This window comes from Fringilla coelebs (genome assembly GCF_963513975.1).
Source record: "Fringilla coelebs genome assembly, chromosome: 2".
Taxonomy (NCBI): Eukaryota; Metazoa; Chordata; class Aves; order Passeriformes; family Fringillidae; genus Fringilla; species Fringilla coelebs.
In genome coordinates this window covers 76,318,853-76,341,820 of record NC_140029.1, presented here as the reverse complement: position 1 = coordinate 76,341,820, position 22,968 = coordinate 76,318,853, and the positions used below count along the sequence as shown (strand labels likewise).

At 40.4% G+C, this 22,968-nt stretch overlaps 1 protein-coding gene across 4 annotated transcripts in view; it reads right to left on the bottom strand.

The window, feature by feature from the left end:
- The window catches only part of PDGFD (platelet derived growth factor D), a 138,356-nt gene that overhangs the window by 15,244 nt on the left and 100,144 nt on the right, over positions 1 to 22,968 (bottom strand). For all 4 annotated transcript variants that reach the window (XM_084225196.1, XM_084225198.1, XM_084225197.1 and 1 more), the window contains 2 exons: positions 14,995 to 15,054; positions 8,977 to 9,178 (listed from right to left, as the gene is read on the bottom strand). In XM_084225196.1, the coding sequence (XP_084081322.1) occupies positions 8,977 to 9,178; positions 14,995 to 15,054 (262 nt within the window). The remainder of the gene's footprint in view (positions 1 to 8,976; positions 9,179 to 14,994; positions 15,055 to 22,968) is intronic.

The following is a 22,968-nucleotide window of genomic DNA, read 5'->3' as shown; positions in this document are numbered from 1 at the left end:
CACAAGGCTGATATGCAAGAGACAAGGGTACAAAAATGGTGCTATTATAGAAAATCATAGCAAATTCACTTTCCTGACAAGGTGTTATCTCAGTCAATGGGAATTTAACAGATAAATTGCTGTTTTACAGCAATTATAATACATTCCCCCATGAAATCTCAGTGGTTCTCTCCAGAGAGGTAGCATCTCTCCAGAAAAGGTATAGATCATCCTCCTGCTATGAGCACAAAATCAATGGGACTGGTGGTATACGCATGCACTGAGAGAAAAATACACTGTGAGTGTCCTTAGCCAGGACTGGCAAGTCCAGGGTTTATTGATTTCTTTGTTTTAACAGATGATATTTTCTTCTCCACTGCCATTCTTCAAAGCCACCTCTTCTCACTGCAGGCTTTCAGGCTAATTCTTCCTACCAGGACATGTTTCCCACACCTCTAAACATTCTCACCAGGACCTTTGCCATCAGCTTTGATAACTGGTAAAGGAAAGCACCAGCTGGCTAGTTATCACTTCAGCCAACTGGTGTGACGGAAAAATCTACTCAAGGAAGAAGAGTGCTGAAACTTTGCTGCCTTCATCACTAATGAGATTGCTTGAGGGGAAAGCCTGGACCATCCACATTGACAGTGCAGCAATCCAGGGGAATATCAATGAGATACTCAGATAAGAAGAAAGGTCTTATTTTAGTGACGTTGAAAACAAAAATAAGTAATCGCAAGCAGAAAAGAAAAGCCTAAATAAACAATTTAAGAGACACACAAGTCATCCTCCCTTAAAACTGATTTGGAGGTAAACACCTACTCTTTTTTACTCTGCCTCTACAGAACTGCAGTGCTTGGTGGGAATAAGGCGAGCATGCAGAGTACTCTGTGAACAATGTATCCTGTGCTCTGGTAGCACCACACTGACACACAAGAACAGTTCCCCTTGCCTAATTAAATCCTAAGCTCTAGACCACAGTTTACTGCCCCCCAACAAAAGAGCACATTTTATGCTGAACAACTATCTCTGCTGAAAGCTTCAATATGCATTTTTTCCTGTCTTTGGATTGTTTTACTGTCTGGAGCTAGTCCATTTCCTCATCCATATAAGAATAAGATTTTACATGCATCACTTCACTGCTGTGACTAAAATGTAACCAAGCCTTGGTGTGACTGGTGTGAAATCCAGCTGCTTTACTTATCAAGGACTGAAACCACTGGAGTCCTTAATTTAAAACTAGAACTAAAAGGTTCTTTAGACTGGATGCAAATAATTCCCAAGTACTATTGCAGAATGTCTGCATCAGAGACAGCTTAGAAGTAAGGCAAACACAAAAGAGATGCACTGGAGCACTAAACTGGATACTTGGGGCCCAATGTTTGCCCCTTCCTTCCCTTAAATCCTCTGATTAAAACCATCCTCATTTCACATAGCTTTATGGCGTGTGTTTACCTTGAAGCATTCATCAAAATATTCTGTGATTCTATGATTTTAATCATAGGTAGCCACTGAAATCAGAGATGGCAGCTAATGCCAAATTTTATTCTGAAAAAGGGAGGCCTTAAAGATTGAGTAGAAAACTTCTGCTGCTGATCACTGATTAATTTTAAAGACACAGGCCATCTGTTAGGGTTCCTTTTAACATTTTATCTGCTTCAAATTCACACATGGTCTTAACATATCTGAACATGCTACACTTTTTTCATGCATCAGTCACAGAGCAGAGCTAAGGTGTAAGAGATGGCAGCCACCTTGCCACGGTATTCCTATACTGCACGTCCTATACTGCAAGGCAAGGAGGATTCAGGCAGCTGCAGACTGGTCAGCCTAGGATAAAATGAAGGGGCAAATCCTTCTTGGAAGCAATGCCCAGGCACATGACAGACAAGGGGGTGACTGGGAACATCCAGAATAGATTTAACAACACCAACGTCAGAGCTGGCTCTGATGAGACATCTGTCTCGCTGGATGAGGTGAAAGCAGCAGAGGCATCTGCTGATTTTTGAAAGTGATCCATAGCATCCTTGCAGCCAGATTTCTGAGATGTGATGGAATAGGTGGACTACAAATTCAGTAGATAACTGGAATATCTGAGACTTGATGAAAATGGTCAGCAATTCCAAGTACAAGTGGTAGCTGGTTAATATTTGCGCTCCCCACAGGGTAACGCTGGGGTCAATACTGCTAAAGATCTGCAGGTAAACTAGAGGCACTGTAAAAGCCATCAAAGACATTCAGAGCAGGGCTGTATCTAACTGAAGCTATGGTGTGGCTGAACTTGAGTTGGAAAATTCACAAATAAGCTGAAGAGGGACTTTTTACAGGGGCAAGTAGTGATAGGACAAGGGGATATTGTTTCATACTGAAAAAATATAGGTTTAGATTAGATATTAGGAAGAAATTCATTACTGTGAGGCTGGTGAGACACTGGAAAATGTTATCCAGAGAGGTTGTGATGCCCCATTCCTGGAAGTGTTCTAGGTTTGATTGGGTTTGAGCAACCTGGTCTGGTGCAAGGAGTCTCTGTCCACAGCAAGGGCATTGGAACTGGATGATCTCTAAGGTCCCTTCCAATCCAAACCATTCTGTGATTCTACTATCTCAACAATGCAACAAAGAACATTTGGATTACCAACATAATGATATCCTCACAATTAAATGCAATAACAAATGAAATATAATTTCCCAGTCTCATCTTCCACTGGTTAAATCATCTAAATGCTCTGGCACTGATGAAATAATTCTTCTCCATACCAAATTTTGACCAAACCCTGTGGCTTTTATTCTTCAACACATATGGCTGATGGTTTGGACTGTTCCACTGTGCGTGCTTAATGATATCACAATAAGCAATTTGTTAAATATACCTGGAAACTAGGGAGCTATCTGAATCCTTCTCAAGGGAGCTAAGAGGATCTTGCAATTTGCAATTACTGCAGAATCACAGCACCAAGAGAAACTGCCTCAATACAGCAGCTATTATTTTAGAGGAAGGAAAGATCAAGATTTCAGTAGGATTATAGCTGTTTTCATGGAACAAAGGGCAAAATATATAGGCCTATTATGGACTGGCAAACCAATTACCGGCTGTGGTACAGGTCAAGTAGCAAAAGCAGGCCAAACTATTGGACAGAGCTCCACTGAAATCAATGGAAAAGAGCAGCTTATTCCAGTGATAAATAACATACTATAACTTTCACCAGCATTTTAAAAAAGGGTTTAATAAGAAAATCTTTCACTGCAGTGACCAACAATTACATCGCGTAACACGAGAGGGAAAATCTCATTTGTCACAGGGAGGGAAGGTAGGAATGCAGATCTGAATTAGATTGTGAAATGAAGGAATGTGTGCAGTTCACATGCAACAGACAACTTGGCTCCTAACTGAAGAAGGGTGGGAGAAATATTCTGGTTTTTAAGCACAGGGAATACTTTAAATTATCAGTTATTTAAGAAGGTATTCCACGTACTTGGAGTATTCAAATTTGCCATGAAGGAGCAAGCATTCAGCATTTGTGATGCCTGCACTCCCTGTCTGGTGCACTGAAGCTTGCTGGCAGCCATCCCAGAATCTTTCAAGAAAGAGTGCATGGACGTTTGCAGTAATTTATTGGCCACTGCTTGCAAGCCTCCGAGAAATAACATTAAAATTTTAACTTCTTGCTAGACCATTTCAAGTAATGACAATTAAAACCTATTGTTAAGGACATGGTGAAACTTGCCTGATCTTGGGAACTGATTTGGCAATGAACAACAGAAACATTCTGTGAAGACCCATGGTCTGACCTCACTGCTCCCCTTCCAGAGAGCAGTGTGGCTACGCCAGCAAGTGTTTATTTATTTAACTTGTAAAGCTGTCACTGGAGACAGATGCTATTGCAAGAATGTCCCACCTGATTAATTTCCTCTGATAGCCAAAGGCTTCTTGTGAATTATTTCCAAAAAAGAAAATGAGCTTAGAGGAAGGGGTACTCTTGCTAATTACCAGAATGTATCTATCTGCATGTGCTCCTGCTTCCAAGGTTTATTTATGGGAAAATAAAACAAAACACTCCATTCCTTTCTAAAGACAACCCCTTTCTTTGGGTACCAGCCCCATGACATTTGGATTTACTTCTAAGATGAGAAACGGTGACCTTGTTCTTTTTCCTTTCTTTCTGCATTTGTACAGAAACCATTTCACAGGTGGAGGTCTTTTTTAAATTAAAAATCCTTATTCAATGGGAGGTAAAAAATCAGAGACAACAGCAAAACATAAATTCAAACAAGTATATGGGAAAAGTTAAATAATGTTTAATTGATGGATGGAACTTCTTGCAATGGCATCTCTTAGAAGCTCTTCTAATACTGTTAGCCAGATAAATTAATGCTTTCAGAAATTTAAACTAGGATGAAGATTCCTTGAAACACATCTGAACTCTCCTCATGACTCTCTAGAAGAACAGAAACCTGTCTGTGAAGAAGTTCAACATAATTGTGAAGCATGGATGTTTACTTCTTTACCTGTGGTCTTGCCATGAACAGTATTAAATAACCCAAAAGCCAGTGATATCTTTCTGGAGATGCTTAATATTTGTAATAACCAAATTACTATGACACTGAGATCATCAATGTATTACAACAATGTAAAAGGAATTATTTTAAAGTATATATGGTATGACCTGCTTTTTTTCTAACATCCTAGGATGAGCATAAAGCTGAATATTTGTACTTTCAGAGTTTTAAAAATGCAGAAATTGGTAGCAAACCTTCATGAGTATATTTAGAACTGCAGAGGTTATTTGAAATAACTATCATGTAGGTGTACACCATAGTTTATAGCTTATACAAGGCCCCTCATTTCAGAATTGTCAAAATCTGAGTGTATCTTCTCCTTTCTTTTCTGTTCTGCCAGTCTGGATTGCACTGTGATTTTATAGTCAGCTTTCACTGGAGTGGTTAACAGCAAACCTTGCTGGACATATAGAGAATTAAATTTCAAACTTCATGTGGTTATTAGTGAGACACATTTCATACCAATATCTCACCTCAATCGTAAGAAATGCAATAGAAATTTCAATAGAAATGCAATTTTGACTTCAGTAGAAAGAAATGCACTTAACTCAATTGAATTGCATCAGTGTTGTAGAGGTGTGAGATCAGATTTTGTATGGAGTTACCATAACTGTGGATTTAATCCACACACTCTTCAACTTTCAGGTACTTGCAAGAGATATCCAGGAAGGGACTGATCTGCATATGCATACATTAATGTGCACAAATACAAAAAAATCATAGAATCCTTTGGCCTGGAGAAGCCCTTCAAACATCAAAAATACAACCATAAATCAAGCACTGCCATAATCACCTCTAAACCGTATCCCCACATGCCACATCCACACACCTTTTGAACATTTCCTGGGATGGTGACTCCACCACTTTCCCTGGGCAGTCCATTCCAATGCCTGACGACCATTTCCGTGAAATTCATTTCCCTAATATCCAATCTAAACCTCCCCTGTTGCAACTTGAGGCCATTTCCTCTTGTGCTGTCACTTGGTACCTGGGAGAGGAGACCAATCCCAGTTTGGCTGCACCCTCCTCTCAGGCAGTTGCAGAGAGTGATGAGGTCCCCCTGAGCCTCCTTCTCTCCAGGCTGAACACCCCCAGCTCCCTCAGCTGCCCCTCCCAGCCCTTGTGCTCCAGCCCCTTGCCCAGCTCCGTTGCCCTTCCCTGGACACGCTCCAGCCCCTCAATGTCTCTCTTGCAGTGAGGGGCCCAGAGCTGAGCACAGCATTGGAGCTGTGGCCTCAGCAGTGCTGGGCACAGGGGGACGGTCACTGCCCTGCTCCTGCTGGCCACACCCTGCCTGATCCAGGCCAGGATGCCACTGCCCTTCTGGGCCACCTGGGCACACCCTGGATCATGTTCAGCTGCTGTTTGCCAGCACCCCCAGGTCCTTTTCCACTGGGAAGCTTTCCAGCTCCAGTTCCCAGCCAGCACTGCTGCCTGGGGTTGCTGTGACCCAAGGGCAGGATGCAGAACTTGGCCTTGCTGAGCCTCATACAGTTTGCATCAAGGCAGCAATGATGGGAGGAAGCAAGAATGGAGCCAGAGACTACTTTTAAAGAACAAAAGGTTCTGGACTCAAATTTTAACATATGAAAACCTATTTAAATGATGACAACAGATTTTGGCATTTTGTTTGTTTGTCTGGAACCAGTGAGTGGTTCCAGAGAGATTGAGCAGCCTCCATGCTTGGAGATATTAAGAACCTGACTTGACATGGTCATGAGCAAACTTCTGTTGCTGGCCCTGCCCTGAGGAGGGGCATTTAAGTTCCTGAGGTGTCTTCCCACTTCATCTATTCTCTGATTCTGTGAGTTTCAGTTATGATAAAATACTGACTTCTTATTTGCTTGACCTTGATAGTTGTAGATTATTAACTGGCAAATTAAGAAAACATGCCATTTAAATTTAATTTATCACCTATCCCTGTTAACAGGATTAGTATTCAGCAACACTGCCTCTGTTAGCTCAATTTTGTGCCTGAGTTTGGTATGGGTAGAAGGCTGGATAGGAGTGAAATTATTAGTGATTAATTTATACCATTTACATGGTGTGATCTGAAAATGTTGTGAAAAATAGGCAGAGATTACATTAAATTGTTCTTACCTGCCTTAGGGCTGTTCTAACTTAGGATAAAAAGATAAAACCCAAGCTGTAAGCTGAAGCAGATAGGTATCTGAAATAAATTATGATATAATCTACTGCTCTCTTTGCTGCAAGGTTACCCCAGTGCCTATAAACATTCCTCAGAGATCCACTTTGTCTGTGTTTAAAAGCCACCATGCACTTCCAATTTAAGGATTTGTTAAAGCTATTCCTTACTCCTCACATCCTCCAAGAACAAGCCTTTAATCTTGTCAGAAGTTTATGACTAAATAAAAATTAACGGAAATTTTTTAAAGATTTCACTGCGGTGAGGTACTTTAGCCCAGAGAGCTGCTAACAGTCAGGGAATTTGGCCTTTAGTTCAAAAACAAAAGGAAAACTGTTACAAAACCTTTTTTCTTTCTCCTGTAACCAAACTACCACCGACAAAAAAGCCTATTAAAACAAATCAAGTATTAAAACTGTAACTGGAAAAATGTTATGCATCTGAATTTTCTGAGCGCTACCAGATCTGTTTGATACCTGCAGCCTGCATAATTAGAATCAATAAAGCATCAAATGCTATTTTATACCTAAGTGGTTTAAATATATGGGATATATGGGCCAGATAGGATCTGAGAATGAAATGATATCTGGAGAACAGAACCAGGACAGGATACAGGATTCTAATCAGCTTCTATTAAAAACAGAACAGACCCTTCATTTCTTTTTTATACATATCTACTGGTGCCAAATCCAGCCTGGATGAATAAGGGACACACAGATCATGTTCCACACACCCACAGAGAGATCAAAACGCTCTTGAAAGTCATGCAGTGACACTTAGGTGAAGTTTTCCCCCAACCATGGCTGTGGTGCTCGCCTGAAATTTTTGGCGTGCCAAAAGGGAGCAAAGTAAAGGGTTCGCGTTTTGCTGAACGGGTGCTCAGGGCTTTATTACAGATTCCTTTGAAGTGCTGAGCCCAGAAACAAAGAAAGCCAACCTGTCTTGGAAACTGTACACCAGTACTGTGTCTACTAATACACTGTATGTGCCTGAGGTTATTCTCCTGCTCCAAGGATAACAGCCACAGGACAGCCCACATTACTACCATTCACCTCTTACTCTCCAAGACCAGGTGGGCACATGAATGGCAGGTGGCCTCTGCCAGATCATGGTTCATGCCCAGCAATGACCAGGCTGACAATTTAGCAATATGGTGATTGCACTTTAGGGCCTGGGAACACTTCTTGACACAGTTTTTCCTAATATGGATGCAGTCTATATATCACTTTTAAGAGCAAAGCCTCATAATTTGATAACAATTAAGTTAAAAACATGGAACTACAATTCTCTCTTGCTCCTTAGAACATGCTTAAGGTCTGGGGGGGATGGGATCTGAGATGTAAATGAATGGTAGATTGCACAGAATTTGAACTGTGAATTATAATTTGGGAATTATAATTTTACAGTTACAAATAAGAATGCACGTGATTACATAACTTGAAAATAGATGACAACATGAGAAATCAAATAAAATTCTTAAATCCAGATCTGCTGTGAAAACTAGAGTGACTGTCATCCTGAAGGATCCTAACAGACCTCCTACATCTATACTGCACATGAAGGGCAATTTCGTCAGGCCCTTCAGCGCATGGTTACCCCAGAGCACAACTGTGACTTCTCAATAGTGTTTTTTTATCATTATGGCTTCGTACTGCCAGCTGAACACCCCTGTGCTTTACCATTTGGTGGATGATTTGAACTAACAGAAGGAAACAAGAAACATAACCCAGAAATGTGTGCTTTGCTCAATTACAGACGAAGATGTTAAACCATAATAATGTTCCCTGCCAACATAATGAAAAACAGTGAAATGTTCACATCCTAAAAAATCCAGCTGCACATACAGGTGTCTGCACCAGATGCTTCCCTAAGCACAATGTGATAAAAGTGATTATTCCTCACTCAACAGAGAACAGTCCCTAAGCAGGGTATTTAAAGAAGGATGATAACACAGGTAATTAGGAGCCCCACGCTTTACACGCAAAGCAATGATTAAGAGGATAAAGCTTAGAACCATCTGTCTTTACATGTGGACCTGTGTTTTTATTTGCAAATTTATTGTAAAAAAGGGCAGTTTTCAGTCTGATTTCTCAAGTGAGATCCTACCTGGAAATTGATTAAGGATTGAACAACACATCCCTGGTTTTAATAGGTGGTACCTTGCCCTGTGATTCCAACAGGAACACGAGCACCAGAACACAACACCTTACTGATGGACTTCCCTATGAGGAGTGAAGGAATATCCTGTCCTTTTCCCAAAGTATATGTAAGTATGTCCCAAAGTCTTTTCCTACCTTTGGACTTCCTGTCATGGTAGCTCCTGCCTCGATAATGGTGCCCACTGTCTGTGTAGAGATTCTCGAGATCTTCTTGCCAGGAGTCTGGGTTGAAGTGTTTGAGCAGATCCTCCACCGTGTCAAAGGCGGCAATGGTCTGATCCAGCGCTTCCGCCGTGAGCGTAGGGTCAGTCACTGATGGAGAGGGATAGGATACCCCCTAAGAGTGACATACATCTCAGTGCACTTGGAATAAATTACAGCACCACTTCAAACAACTGAAAACAGTCACTGACAAGCTTGTTTCATTATTGAGTGAAAACAGTTACTTTGGGCCATCTTTTCAAGTCTTAGGGCCAGGACTTTCTTATAACTGTGTTTTCTTTTTGTAAGAAGAGATACCAATAAATTCCCAAGCAAATCCCAGAGGAGATGCAGGGAGCAAAAGTACTGCCACTGGCGGACTGTCAGTATTCAAATGCAGTCCTCAAAGGGAATGATGGCTTGCATATATACAAAGATGCCATGAAAATGTATTTTGAAAGCACTGTGATGGCCATGGCCACATGGAGATGCCAGTTCTGTTGCCTATTTCACATGAGGCAGATCAGAAAACACAGCAGAACAAGACAAATGCATAGAAGTCCACTAGACTATCTTTCTCTGGTCAATTTGGACAACAATTTTAGCATGGTTAGAGACTTGGAAAAATGGCCCTTTATTACCCAAAATGAAATGTATTGCAAAACAATGAATTGACATTGAACTGACATTTTACCAAAAATACAATTTACTAAACAAACAGAAAAAACATGATATTTGGATCTTGGAGATGTTGGTGGGTGAAAGGCTGGACATGACCTGGCAATGTGCTCACAGCCAGGAAAGCCAATGGTGCCCTGGGCTGCATCCAAAGCAGTGTGGGCAGCAGGGCCAGGGAGGGGATTCTGCCCCTCTGCTCTGCTCTGCTCTGACCCCACCTGCAGGGCTGCATCCAGCACAGGGAGGACATGGACCTGTTGGAGTGAGTCCAGAGGAGGGACACCAAGATGATCAGTGGGCTGGAGGAAAGACTAAGAGAATTGGAATTGTTCAGCCTAGAGAAGAAAAGACATCAGGGTGACCAAACTGTGGCCTCCCAATGCCTGAAGGGAGCCTACAAGAAAGATGAAGAAAAACTTTTTACAGGAGTGGGTAGTGATAAGACAAGGTAGAGCGGCTTTAAAATTAAAGAAGGCAGGTCTGGATTAGATTTGAGGAAAAAATTCTTTACTCTGAGGGTGGTGAGACACTGGAAAAGGTTGCTGAAAGAGTCTGTGGATGCCCCATCCCTGACAGTGTTCACAGTCAGGCTGGAGAGGGCTGTGAGCAGCGTGGTCCACTGAAAGGCATCCCTGCCCACTGCAAGGGGATTCAAACTAGGTGATCTCTAAGGAACCTTCCAACCCTAGATATTCTGTAATTCTACAATCTCAGCAATGTAACAATGAATATTTGGATGACTAACATAGTAGTATCTTCACAGTTATAACACCAAATGCAATATTTCTTTTCCACCAGTAGGGACCAAGTACCATTCTCTGAGTGTTCCCACTAAACTTTGGCGCAAATTGACATTGACAGAATAATTGAGCATTTTCAGTTTCATTGGAGAGGACTCGAAACATTTCTAAAATTCTTAATTTAGAATTACAATATTCACTATCCTGATATCCCTTTTTCTCTTATCCAAGCACAAGACCAAATAGTATGTAAAATATTATTAATACAGATCTCATACTTTCTGAAGGACCACAATCAATTTTGTCCAAAAACAGGCATAGTATAGCACACAAATTGTTTGGTCTTTTAAGTTAAAACGTTGGGGAGAAACCCCTAGAAACCTAAATTCTTTCATGAAAACCCAGCTCTGAAGTAGTGCAACAGAAATATGCCAGTTAAAATTAATGGCTTCCCAAAATATTTGTTTTGCCTCATCTCCCAAGTAAATGCATATGTTAAACTATTAATCTTTGTGATCAACTTCACTCAGCTGGGTCATAATAGGAGGGTCAACTCATTTGAGTAAATTCACTCATTTGTTTGCAGGATTGTGACTTTCAATTCCTCCTATAATGGTTTTAAAGTATATATATATCTTTTATAATGAAACACTTGTCTTTAACGGTAAGCTATATCACAGAGCTAACAACTCTTTGCATTTTCCTGCATATGTTTGCTGAAAATATGGACAGTCCAAATCATTAAAAATCAGGAAGAGAAGAAACAGCAAACATAACAATAGTGCAGTCAAGAAAGCACAGCTGCACTTTACAGCTTACCACCAAGAGCCCAAGAAGTTTCAGTGGGCCCACCTGGGATTGCAGTGCCTTTCTAGTGCAGTGCCAAGGCACAGTGCAGAGCCCTGCAAAAATTCATGACCCCTTAAAAAGGAAGGCACACCTTGAAGCCTCTCTCCTGACTTCTACATGGCTGGGAATAGAGGCTGTCAGAGAGGTGGAAGGCTCAGCAGTGGAAAAGCTCACAGCAGCAAAGTGAACACAGCACTGGTATCTGAAGTAGTGTTGCAGGAGAGACTGTGCTGCAGCCAGCATCATGCAGTGTGCTAACCCTGGGGCTCAGGTTACAAAAGGGAAAGGCACCTAAACACTTCTTTCTTACTGAGGAGAGCTTGGTGGAGCTCATGGCAGTCCAGTAGGGAAAGATCAGCCCCTGACTGCCTTTTGAAAGTGAGAGAGATGCTCCACGGATGTGGAAGAAACAGGACCATAAAAATCAGGCCACTGGTGCGTGGTTTACTCAGTGTAGGAGATTTTTTCCCACATGTTCAACTGCACATTTCATTACAGAAGTAGAGGTCAAGCTGTGAATATGCAGGGCATTTCAGACTCATACAGACAGCTGGGATTCCCCATTTTCTTTTCAAATAAGAGCTCCTACTCCAGAGATTTGTGCAGCCTCGTTCAAACACAGAAGAAAGCTTAACTTTTTCTCAGTGACAGCCAAATCAAGAGGAATTATTTCAACAGCTGAGATAGCCTCCTGGCAGCAACATCATGTGACAGGCCCAAAAGCAACTTCAAAGCTGCCAACCCAACTGCCTCTCTTTTGTCCTGCCAAGAATGAGGCACTGGCTTTGGGAGAGCTTTTGCTTGTCATAATCTGACTTCTGAGATCACATCCAAAGAGGGGGCAAGAGGAAATGTAAGAAGCAATGAGGAGCGAAGATCTTCCACATTATGTACCTCCTTTCTTAAAAGCACTGAGTACATTTTTAATTTACTGGAACACAAAGGTATTTTTCTTTTGTATGTGCTCTTGCCCTTAATTTCTGTTCACTCACTCTTTTCACTTTCCTATCTCTATTGTGAGCCTGACAGGCATTTCAATGTGCATCAGTTCTTTGTTGGTCATAAAATTACTTTACATATAATGGAAACTAACCTTATAAGGAGTTAGATTTTGCTTCCTTTTTTTTTTCCCCTGGGTTTGCCATGATGGGTTAAGGGTAGAAGCATTTTTTTTAACTTTCTGAGAAAAAACAAAACAAAACAACCAAACCAAAACATACCTCTGTAATATGACCTCAGACATAGAAGAAAGAATTTGCTCACTCTAAAATTTTTATTCTGAGAGTTGTAATCCTAAAATGAGTCTTTTGGTTATTTGTGGGTTTGAGAGAAGAAACTCAGACCTGCCATGATACCTGAGCATCAGCAGAATTGTATGTCATCTTGTCCAAGACTCACAGGTCTGATTTCTGTCCTTCTGCTTCTCAAGACCATAACAGAATCCCTGAATCTTTCTCTCTTGAAGAACTTGGATGTCCTCAGACATTTTCCTTTGTGCCTTTGTGAAAAATTGCTCAATCTCCCTGCCTTATTTTCTCTGAGGATAAAAAGGACTTGTGGGTGCAATGTGCTGGAGAAAGTATATTTTTTTTGATAGGGAATGACACAGGAAAGCCAATGAAACCAAGGTTCTGCTTTGGGTTTAGCTGTAGGTTTCCATGTGACCTTGGGCATCAGCTTACTACCTGTAATATTTGTATTGAGCTTCCTTAGCTGCAACACATTAAAAACAATTTTTAAGGAAAAAAAATAGAAGCAAAAAGATGAACTTGATTTTTCAATATGAAAAGGACACTGGGTTATTGTTTGGTATATTGTGCATTTTATGACATGAAGGATGGTAACTAACATGGTGTTTACCATAGGCTTAGTCTCATTTACTTACCTGATGAGGGAGCCCTAGGCTTACTTTTTAAAACAGCAGCCTACCATATTTTTAAACAAAATATTCCATCACACTGAGTTTTTTTTCCCATGCCCACATTAGAATGAAAAATGAATTTGTGTCTTTTAGTAAACCTGTTCTAGCATCTCCTGCTTGGCACATCCAGTACATCTAAGCCCTGCTAACATCACTCTTCAAGACTTTCAGCACAGTTGGTTCCAGGCAATCAGTGAATCGTATCATGAAGGGCAAGTGTCATTTGCAAATTCAAGAGTAAACACAAGTGAGATTGGCTTAACATCTTCTAATTATGGCAGCACAGAGTTTTCTCTCTACTTGCTGCCTTGATTGGACCCCTATGAGTAGAATTAACCCATATTTTATTGACTGCTCCTTCACTAGCTACTGCTGGCAGGCACGGTAACAAAGGCACTCTTACTAAGCTCTCTTCCATGAATGTTTCAGACATTGGTCTCAAGCCTCCTTTAAGCATTTACCCCCATCTCATGTCTTTTAAGAGGAGTTAACAACAACCATGATGTGGTGTGGAGCAGGCAGCAAAGCACACAGAAGAGGACTGCCCATATTATGAATTCTCATGCTACTGTGCCATTCCCCAGCACTGAGAAATGGCAATTTTTTTTTGCTAACGACACAAATCAAATGCAATGTAGAGAAAATTAAAATTTTTTACTAGATTACTTGGGTTTTTTCTTTCTTGATTTTTCTCTCAAGCTGCAATTCACTGCTGAGAAGGGAGTAACTGTATCTGACTTCAGATATAATATTTTATTGGAAACACTTAGGAAAAAAAACTCTCAGTATTGACAATGAAATGCCAGATCCATTTTCCTGCCAGTCTGCTTTACGTATGGTCTTCCATGTAAGTCAAAACACTCAATGCTTAAAAATTTAGGTTTGTATCTGGTATTTTCATACTGGCAGGATGAGTTTGAAAACAAGAAATGTTTCCCAATAGCTGTCTCATGTGTTTACAACAGCAAAGGGCATATCCTGAACATTTTATCCCTAAAAACATACTGTTTTTAGTATCAGTTGGATAAAAACTTTATTCATCCACTTTCGAAGTGAATGTAATATATGTTATAAAATAATTCATGCTTAAGGGGAGAATGTGCACAATAAAAAAATTGTAAAATCCAAGGAGCCTCTGACCACGAGCAGCCCCGAGACAGATAACTACTCTGGAATTACGATGCTTCATTTACTAAGAAAAGAAGGAGATGGGCTTCCTCCGGAGCCATCAGGGAACACCCAAGGGTGACCATGGCTTGGTAGATACCATCAGTCAAGATAACCAAAGTTGCCAAGGAACATCCATCTAAATAGGCGACTTCCCCTGACCTGATCAGCGCCTGCCACTGCTCAGGAAACAGCAATTGTCCAGCCCTGCTGGACAGTGAAAGGAACCTTCACACATATGCGGGGTTACAAAAGAAATTGGGGCACCTCTGCCTCAGGCACAGAAAACTGTATGAAATAGCCTTGCTGGAAGCGGCATTCATGAGCAGAGGGAGATCCAGTGCGACAGAGGTCGGATCTAGATCTAGGTTCGCCCCGCGCCCATCCCGGGCTCGGCGCTGTCTCTTTGGCGGTGGGTTTTTGAGGACCGTATTTTGGTCACGAGAATAAAATCTTTCGCATTTATTAATTCGGATCTCTGGCTGATCATTTATAACAGTGAATACACGGTTTCTCTGTACAGATGCCCTTTTATTGAGTTGGATTCAAGCCACTCTATCAATACATCAATGGGCAAAACAGTGAGAAATTACTTACTGAGACAGAGCTTGTGACTGACTCCCAGTTGGTTTCTGAGGCTGCATGCTGGAAATCATCCTAAGGGGAGAAACACACAGGAAAAATCACCATTAAGGCAATATCCTAAATTAACTACAAAATTTAAAAAAAATTTCAGCATTCAGCATCTGTCACTTTTTCTAACCCTTTTTAATGCTAAAGTCCCTCACTATGTGTCAGTCCTCAATAAAGCTACTTCCATTCAGGTTCCTCCCTTTTCAATGTTTATAAACTCCTTGTGAGCTTGCTTGGACAAGAATGGATGAATATTATTATTGTTATTATTATAATTATCATCATAATCAACCACAATAACAGTAATAATAATAATACTAATCTGATATATGCTGCTTTGCATAGCAGGACCTAATCTGGTCAAGGACATTACATTCATCTGCCAACATAAATATTAAATATCTCTGTATGTCTCCAACCAGAGTATTAATGCAGTTGCCAAACTGATCTGTTGGAAAGAATGTGAACATGCTAATTCTCTGGTACTACTTAGTCAAAGTGAAAAGCAGGATAATCTAATCCATCTGAAAAGTAGTCCTAACATGACTGTACTGCTTTTGGTACTTGTGCTGAACAGTTCATTATCATCACTGCATTGCATATGTTTTGTTACATCAAAAAACCCAGCCACAGTACATTGGCATTCACAGTGTAATTGCACATAATCTCTGGGCATTTATGATTAATTTGAGCACAGGGATGGGATTCATATAATCTATCTTTGGACAACTATGAAGCCAACATCTAAGCTAGTTAGTCTTGTTTCCATTTGCAATCAACTAAACCTGGCGTTTCTGGGGTGCATATAATCTGATCTATTTTGGAAACTTTACTTGCTTCTAAAACAGCAAGTGCACTCTGAGAATGCATTTTTGTCTTCATTGTCTCTATAAAGGGAACCTGGGAGGCTGATCTTAGAAACAGATGTCAAAACTGTAGATATTGACGTGTGGTCACCTAAATCCCAATCCACTTGTCTGACCAGTGATGAGCAATCACTACTTAAATAATGAAGAAGCCATTTCTTTAACCTTTTGGCAGCTTTACTCATTTCCAACTGGAATAACTAAACTGTGAAAAATGGAAAAAAAAAAAAGGCAGCATTACAGAATGGTTATTAAACACACACATGCAGTGAATAGCTAATGATCAGCATGAATATGCAGGTAAGGAAAGTGGACTGAAGTGACAGCTTACCAAGATTTTAATTTCTAATAATAGAATTTATAATGAAAAAGGTTCAAGGAAGATGGATCAATGCCTTTGCTCAATTTCATACTGAATCAGTATCTGATAAGCTTTTTTTCAGCTGGCAACTGAAAGGGGAAATGGAAAGGAAACCACACAGCTGATGCTTGCTAGACTTGATCCTGTATTGCACCATACATATATATATATATGCATATATTAAATTATTTCTTGGGAATGGAAAACAGAAAATTGATCTCATAATTTGCCAATTCACCAATAAAATGTTCCTTTACTCAAGAAGGAACAGAGCTGCTTTCAGATCTAGAATCAATATACTTGGTTTTTAAATGTTTTTCATTTGCTATAGAAAAATATTTAAATGCCTCAAAAGTTACAAGATTGTTTATTCAAAACTGTTACAGTTTCTTCTTATTCAGTATTTAAGATTAATAGAAATTAAGAAATTCCATCACTAAGTGACCACTGAAGCTGCAGAGCAATAAAAACATTAATAACAATATGGTAATTTTCTGCTAAGAATACAGAAGAAAAACACTGGTGAAATTTTCAATGCAGATTTTTTCTTAAGAACAGTAAAGAGAACTGCAAACTATAATCAGATCATACACCATTCTGAATATGCCTCCCTTGGCCACATTCTCTACACATTTGGTTGCCCAGTTCTTGACAAGCAACAATTTAAATTAAATAAAAATGTATTTGAAAAGCTCATGAATCCTCTGGTAAAGTCTGCCAGTTGCAGAACTTGGAAATAATTTCCTCTCTGTCATTAGTTTCCATTTAGCACTTCCAGGAAAAAAAAGTGGCATTGAGTTCTAAAGCATTATTTTAAAACAGAAACAATTTGCTTCACTGAATGTTTTGAGAAGACTGTAGTCTTGTGTTCAAAGGGATGGGCCACTTTTTTATCTAAATACGGATATCAAAACTGTTTCTTTAGTCTGTGATTCTTTGAGTTGGTTCATGCCAGGAAACCCCTCCAAAATCCTGATACAGACACGTGTACCACCTGCTTCTTGGATCTCAAACCTGATGACTGCACATTTCAACTCTGATTATATTCAATCTGCATAAACTATTCACAACTCTATGGCTTTGTTCCACCACCACTCAAGGCAGCTGCAGTCATTCTTGGCTTCTCACTGCTTTCAACCTCTACACTTTGGAGATTATTATTATCTGTGGCTTCTGCTTGCAGCTATTTCAAATAATAGTATCAAAGTGGTTCTCACCATTACAAAACCCTCTCCTCCTTCTCACCACTGCCCCTAGCAGAAGCTGAAGGACAAATCTATTTTCAGTGCTATCTGTTCAATTCATTCTACCTCGTTCATGTGAATTTGCCTGTGATCGCTTTGGCTGTTGTTTTGCTGTTGTTTCTCAATTACTTGAAACAACAGTAAAACTTTTAGTTCAAACATTAAAAAAACACCAAAATTCCCATATCTTTTCTTACTGAATCAGGAACAACAGGGTGGTAATAATTTGGCAACATCACCTTGACAACAGTGCTTCTATTTTTGTATTTGTGTCATGGTAACATAAAAACTTTACTAGAGACTTCAGCAAAGCATTGAATTAACTGTTCTACAAGCAGCAAAAATACAGGCAAAACAACAGAACTACCAATCACCTTCTGATAGCAGCTACACTCAGAAAAATTACTTCCAAACATCAACTTCCAAAATTACACCTCAGCAAGACAAATTCTGAGTCAGTCCTCAGAGTTAAATACAGATGGGCATTGATATATTGTTCCTGGCTCTGTTTTGGACAAAGAAAAGCTACTCTCTCCTTCACAGATGGACTTTATAGCCTGTCTCTCACCACTGATGGCCATTAAGTGACAAGGAGTCACAGGGAATAATCCCCTGACAAGGAGTCACAGGACTTTCCAAGTGGAGATCATGATGCAAAATCAAAGCTGTCAATGATATCTGGGACTGCAAAGCCAGATAGCACTGGTTCCTGAGGAAGATGATTTGCAGCCATGACCTGTAGCAGCACAGGCTCTGCTGTGTTGAAGCCATGGGGTTTGGCAGGGTCAGTAGGAACTGAGAGACATCAGGAAAACACCTGGGATGTGGCTGGGAAGCTCGCCAGTTTGAGAAGCATGTTTTCATGACTCACTTTGTTGTACCACCAGGGTGGCAAAACATGCGAGTCCTCCCAGCCATGCAGAGTTACTGCCTGGTCCTCAAATTAGAAACAAGAAGCACTGTAATTCTTCACCTATTTTACATGTTTTTTCACTGTAAGTTAGTCTTTTGTCATCTTGGGGCATGACTACTGTGAGGAAGGATGCCTGGGATAGGCAATAACCACCACAGGATGGGCACAACACACTAACAGCTCTCTCCAGTGCAAAGAGCAGCCCCACATCCCTATAAGCTTCTCTGTCATTTCTTTATTTCTTTTTCTTAATCTGCAGCTTTCTGGGGTGACTGGACTAGATTTGGTAAAAAAATTGTTCATCTGACAAAACAACTACAAAATACTGCTCATGAAAGCTGAGGCGATGCTCTCATTTCAGTGAGTGGGAAAGTTTCTCAAAGGAGTTGTGATTAAGAATTAGAGTCCAGGCAGTACCCCTGACTGATGATTTGGGCTCACTGGTTCAGCAAGGTCCTCTCCTAAAGGAGCCACCTTCTCTACTGTGCTCTTCTACTCAGAAGAGAAGTGAGGGAGAAAGGGTCAAAATGCAGGCATGGTGTTGGGGAAATAAGAAGGAGAAAGAGGAAGAATGAAGTAGCTGAAGTGTTGAGCTTGGCCTGTGGCCACCCCATTTGTGGCACTTAGACACTATAATTATAAACAATCCAAAAGAAAAGCAGTTTCTAGAAATGTACAGAAGAACGGGGCTAACAGATGTACTGAGACACACAGATGATCCTGCAGAAACAAAAAATGGGTGAAATGGAGCATGTTCATAGAGGTCCAGTACAGAAACAAAAGGCAGTGTGAGCTCTCCCTGGAATGAAAGAATTAGGATGAAGGACAATGGAAGGTCTCTAAGGAAAAAATAGAGTAAATTGCAACTTGAAGAAAAAAAGAGACAAAATTATCCTAACATTTAGATTAATAAACAGAAACTCAAAGTTACTCATTGCTGAACGACAGTCAACATGTATCTATTGCATTCAGAGTTGTGTGCAGACAGGTAGCTGATAAGCAGATAAACTTGTATTTGTATATAGTAATACCAAAATATAATAACCTGTAAATCTTTTCTTTTTCCTGCCACAAGCAATAGTACCTGTATTCTAACAATTATATTTACAGGTATTACATTTCCTATACAAAGCGACACATATTTCAAGCAAATAAACTCCAAACTCAGAACATACTGTGTAACAGAAATGGTGTTAAATAAGTTAGAGGTAAAAGAAAAATCATAGTTCCATTCAAAAAAATGCTGTGATACATATTCAAGTTTGTACACTTCAACTGATTAAATTTAATTTCTCATGCAGCATTTTAGGACACTCCAATTTCTATAAATACAAGCATATAGATTTACACTTTAAAAATATCTTTTTCTTGTACCATACTTTCATTTTGTCACATTGCTGGGTTTTAATTTAGTATCACAACGATATTTATTAACACCTCCTAAGGATGCTAAAAGATATCTACAGCAGGCTACTAGGAAGCCAGAGGCTGCATTTTTCTTACAGTAATGGTCAAACCAATGCTGCTCTGTTCAGCTCTGGTGAACAGACATTAATAAAAATAGAAGTTACTGAATTTGGAGAGCGAGCAACAATGATGGCACATAATCTGGGAATCATGCCTTGCAATGAAACATTAAGTGCAGGCCAGTGTTTTTAACAAAGGTTAGATGTGAATTGACCTTGTCTCTCCAGATAATAACCTATCATCTGCTAAAAGAGCCTATTACCAATGTCAACAGGTTCTTTCATTTGGCAGTGCAAGCATTAACAAATCCAGATAGCTGTAATGTGGAGGCAGCAGTATCCAAACTGGAAGTATGAGCAAATTTCACCACTGATGCCAGCTATTACTGAAACAGCTAAGAAATCAACACATATCTTTAATCATATTGAATTGTCTTTTCTGCTTTTTAATGCAGTCCCATAAAGGCAGGGCATCCATGACAACAATATTTTAAAGTCAGTAACAAAAGGTCAGGTAGCCACCAAACTGTCTGATCCCAAGTGTAATACTATGATTCTTGCCTCTCAAAAAAGACATAAATTGAGCTTCTGAAGCCCAGTTGTCACTACATATCAGTAGTTACAGCCTTATCAATCAAGCTTGTACTAGTGCAAGGTAACATATAAAATCCCTCTTGATTTTTTCTGACATGTTTACTAGCTATAAGTGAACAGGAAACATAAGATACTTAAAATTTCGAAAGATTAAGGCTGTAATAATGACTTAGGCTAACTGCATTTTACAATTATTTATGAAAAGCTGAAGTAAAACTGAAGCAGAAGAATATATTTAATAAATTATGTTCCGTCAATACTCCTCTTCATCCTTCACCTAGCTCTGTAAATAGGCATTGCTGGGTGCATACTGGAAGAATGTCCAAGACACTGACTCTGAGTGATCTGCCTAAAAGGTCACATAATACTTGTTCAAATGAAATGATAGTTATGCCTTTGAAAAATCAGATGTCATCTGGTACTATTATTCCTATGAGCATCCTGTTTGCTACTCACACCCACAAGGACTTCATTACCAAGCTGTGCAAATTGTGCATTACCTTTATTTTTTTCCATTTATCACAGAAACCTGTCCCCATATATCCATGTACAAGGGATTTGCTAATAGTTAATCTGCTGCATAGTGCAGTTAAGCAATGGTAAACAAAACACAAATCAACTAACATTCATTGTAAATATTCTGCAATTCCTCCTTTGCCATTTTTATCTGAATAGCAAATTTTGATTCTGCAGTTAAACACCAGGACACTAAACTTGAAAGGCTCTCTCAGGCTGTCTCTTCCAAACCCGTCAGACTGGTTGGCTGTTTCCAAGCTAAATTTATTTTTATTGCACTTATGTAAGTACCCGCTTTATCCTTTTCTTCCTCTCCCAAGTTTGCTTCCTGCAGTAATTCTGAAGAGATGTTATATCTCTGCTCAGCATCCCTTTTATTAAACTAAGCAAGCCAAGCTGTCTTGGCCCTTAGTAAGAAATGCCCTCTTCTCCCCCATTGTCCCTGAACTCAGTCCAAGAAAAATGTGGTTGCTCTGTACCATGGAGACCAGAACTGTACAAAGTATTCCAGAAGAGCTGCAACTACAGCCTCATTGATCACATGCCTAGTACACTGAGAAATTTTCTTTTCCCCTCTTCAATAACCAGCGATATGCCATTTAACAGCAAATACTGTTGCTATTAATCTCTACATGAGTGACCTCTTTGCTCATTTTTGGGCTGTTCCATTTCACTGCAAATCAATTCTCTGCTGCTCAAGGTCATCCAGCTTGCCTCTCCAATAATCTGATTTTCCCATTCATGAGCAATGCACTTCAGCACTGTGTGTGCTGCAAAAACCACTAAAATGCTACTCTGCAGATTGTTCTCTGGTCCCTAAAACATCCCAAAAATAAAACTGACTATGAGATTAACCTTTTAGAAACCTTTTAGGATTAGCAAGCTGTCCCTGGCTGGATACTCCCTTCTGCATTACAGGACACTGCCTGCCCTTTTACTGTCATGTGCCATCTTCTCCAGCACAAGGGACGGTTTCCTGCGTGACACTGGGTGAGATGCTCCTCTGAAGTCCAATTACATTTGTTAGACAGCACTTCCTTCCATTCCAGGCTATCCTTCAGCCTGGAGTGAGTTTCTATGATAAAGAGATGTGGAGTTTTATTCCTAAATTCCTGCATGCTTAACCACCTTTTTTGCTGACAAGTGCCCTGTAAGCATTCTAGGTCAGACTTAGGAGTGTGAAGGCGCCCTGGCCCCTCTCTTGCCACTGTTGCTATAGGCTGCCACTCATTCACCATCTCCAGTGAGCCCTGGCTCACCTTACAGGTGATGCAATCCAGCTGTATTGCACTTACACTGCATCTGCTCCCTTTCTATTCCTATTGTATGTAAAGGCACTCCTTTCAGGAGTGACTCCTGGTGCCCTGTGGTCTGCAGTGCCCATCTTTTGGCAGCGGAGCAGCCTGAAGGCAATTTGGCTCCTTGCCCACCTTGGGTCTGTGTCTAAGCACACCTGGGCCATGGTGGCATCCCATTTTGCAGGGCTTGCTGGTCCCCCTGTGATGCCCCTTGCTGGCTCTGCTGGGGCAGTGCGAAGCAAACATCCAGAGGGGTCCTGATCAGGGCAATGCTGCACATCAGAGTGGGAAAAGAGCTTGGGAGGAGTGATCCCATGAGCCAAAAACTTGATGTCAGGTCAGTATCTAGTGCCCTTGTGAGGACTTTGGTGAACTTCTGCCACACTGACTGGCAGGGCTTTGGAAGCAGCCTCCCTGGTAATAGGTGACTCTGCCCTGAGCAAAACCGAAAAGCTGATCCTTCACTTGCCCAGTAGTGTCCAGGTGGGCAAAAAACTCTTTCAGAGTTAACAGAAGGCAGTGACAGCTGGTTATTTCAGGTCCTCCTTCTTGGTGTGACTCATACCAAATGGGAATGTACTGAAAGGCCTCAGTACTAGGGATAGAAGGAAAAATATTAATGAGGGAAAACCTCCTAGGAGCAAGCTATTAATTTTCTGACTTCTTTCCACTTGGGTTTC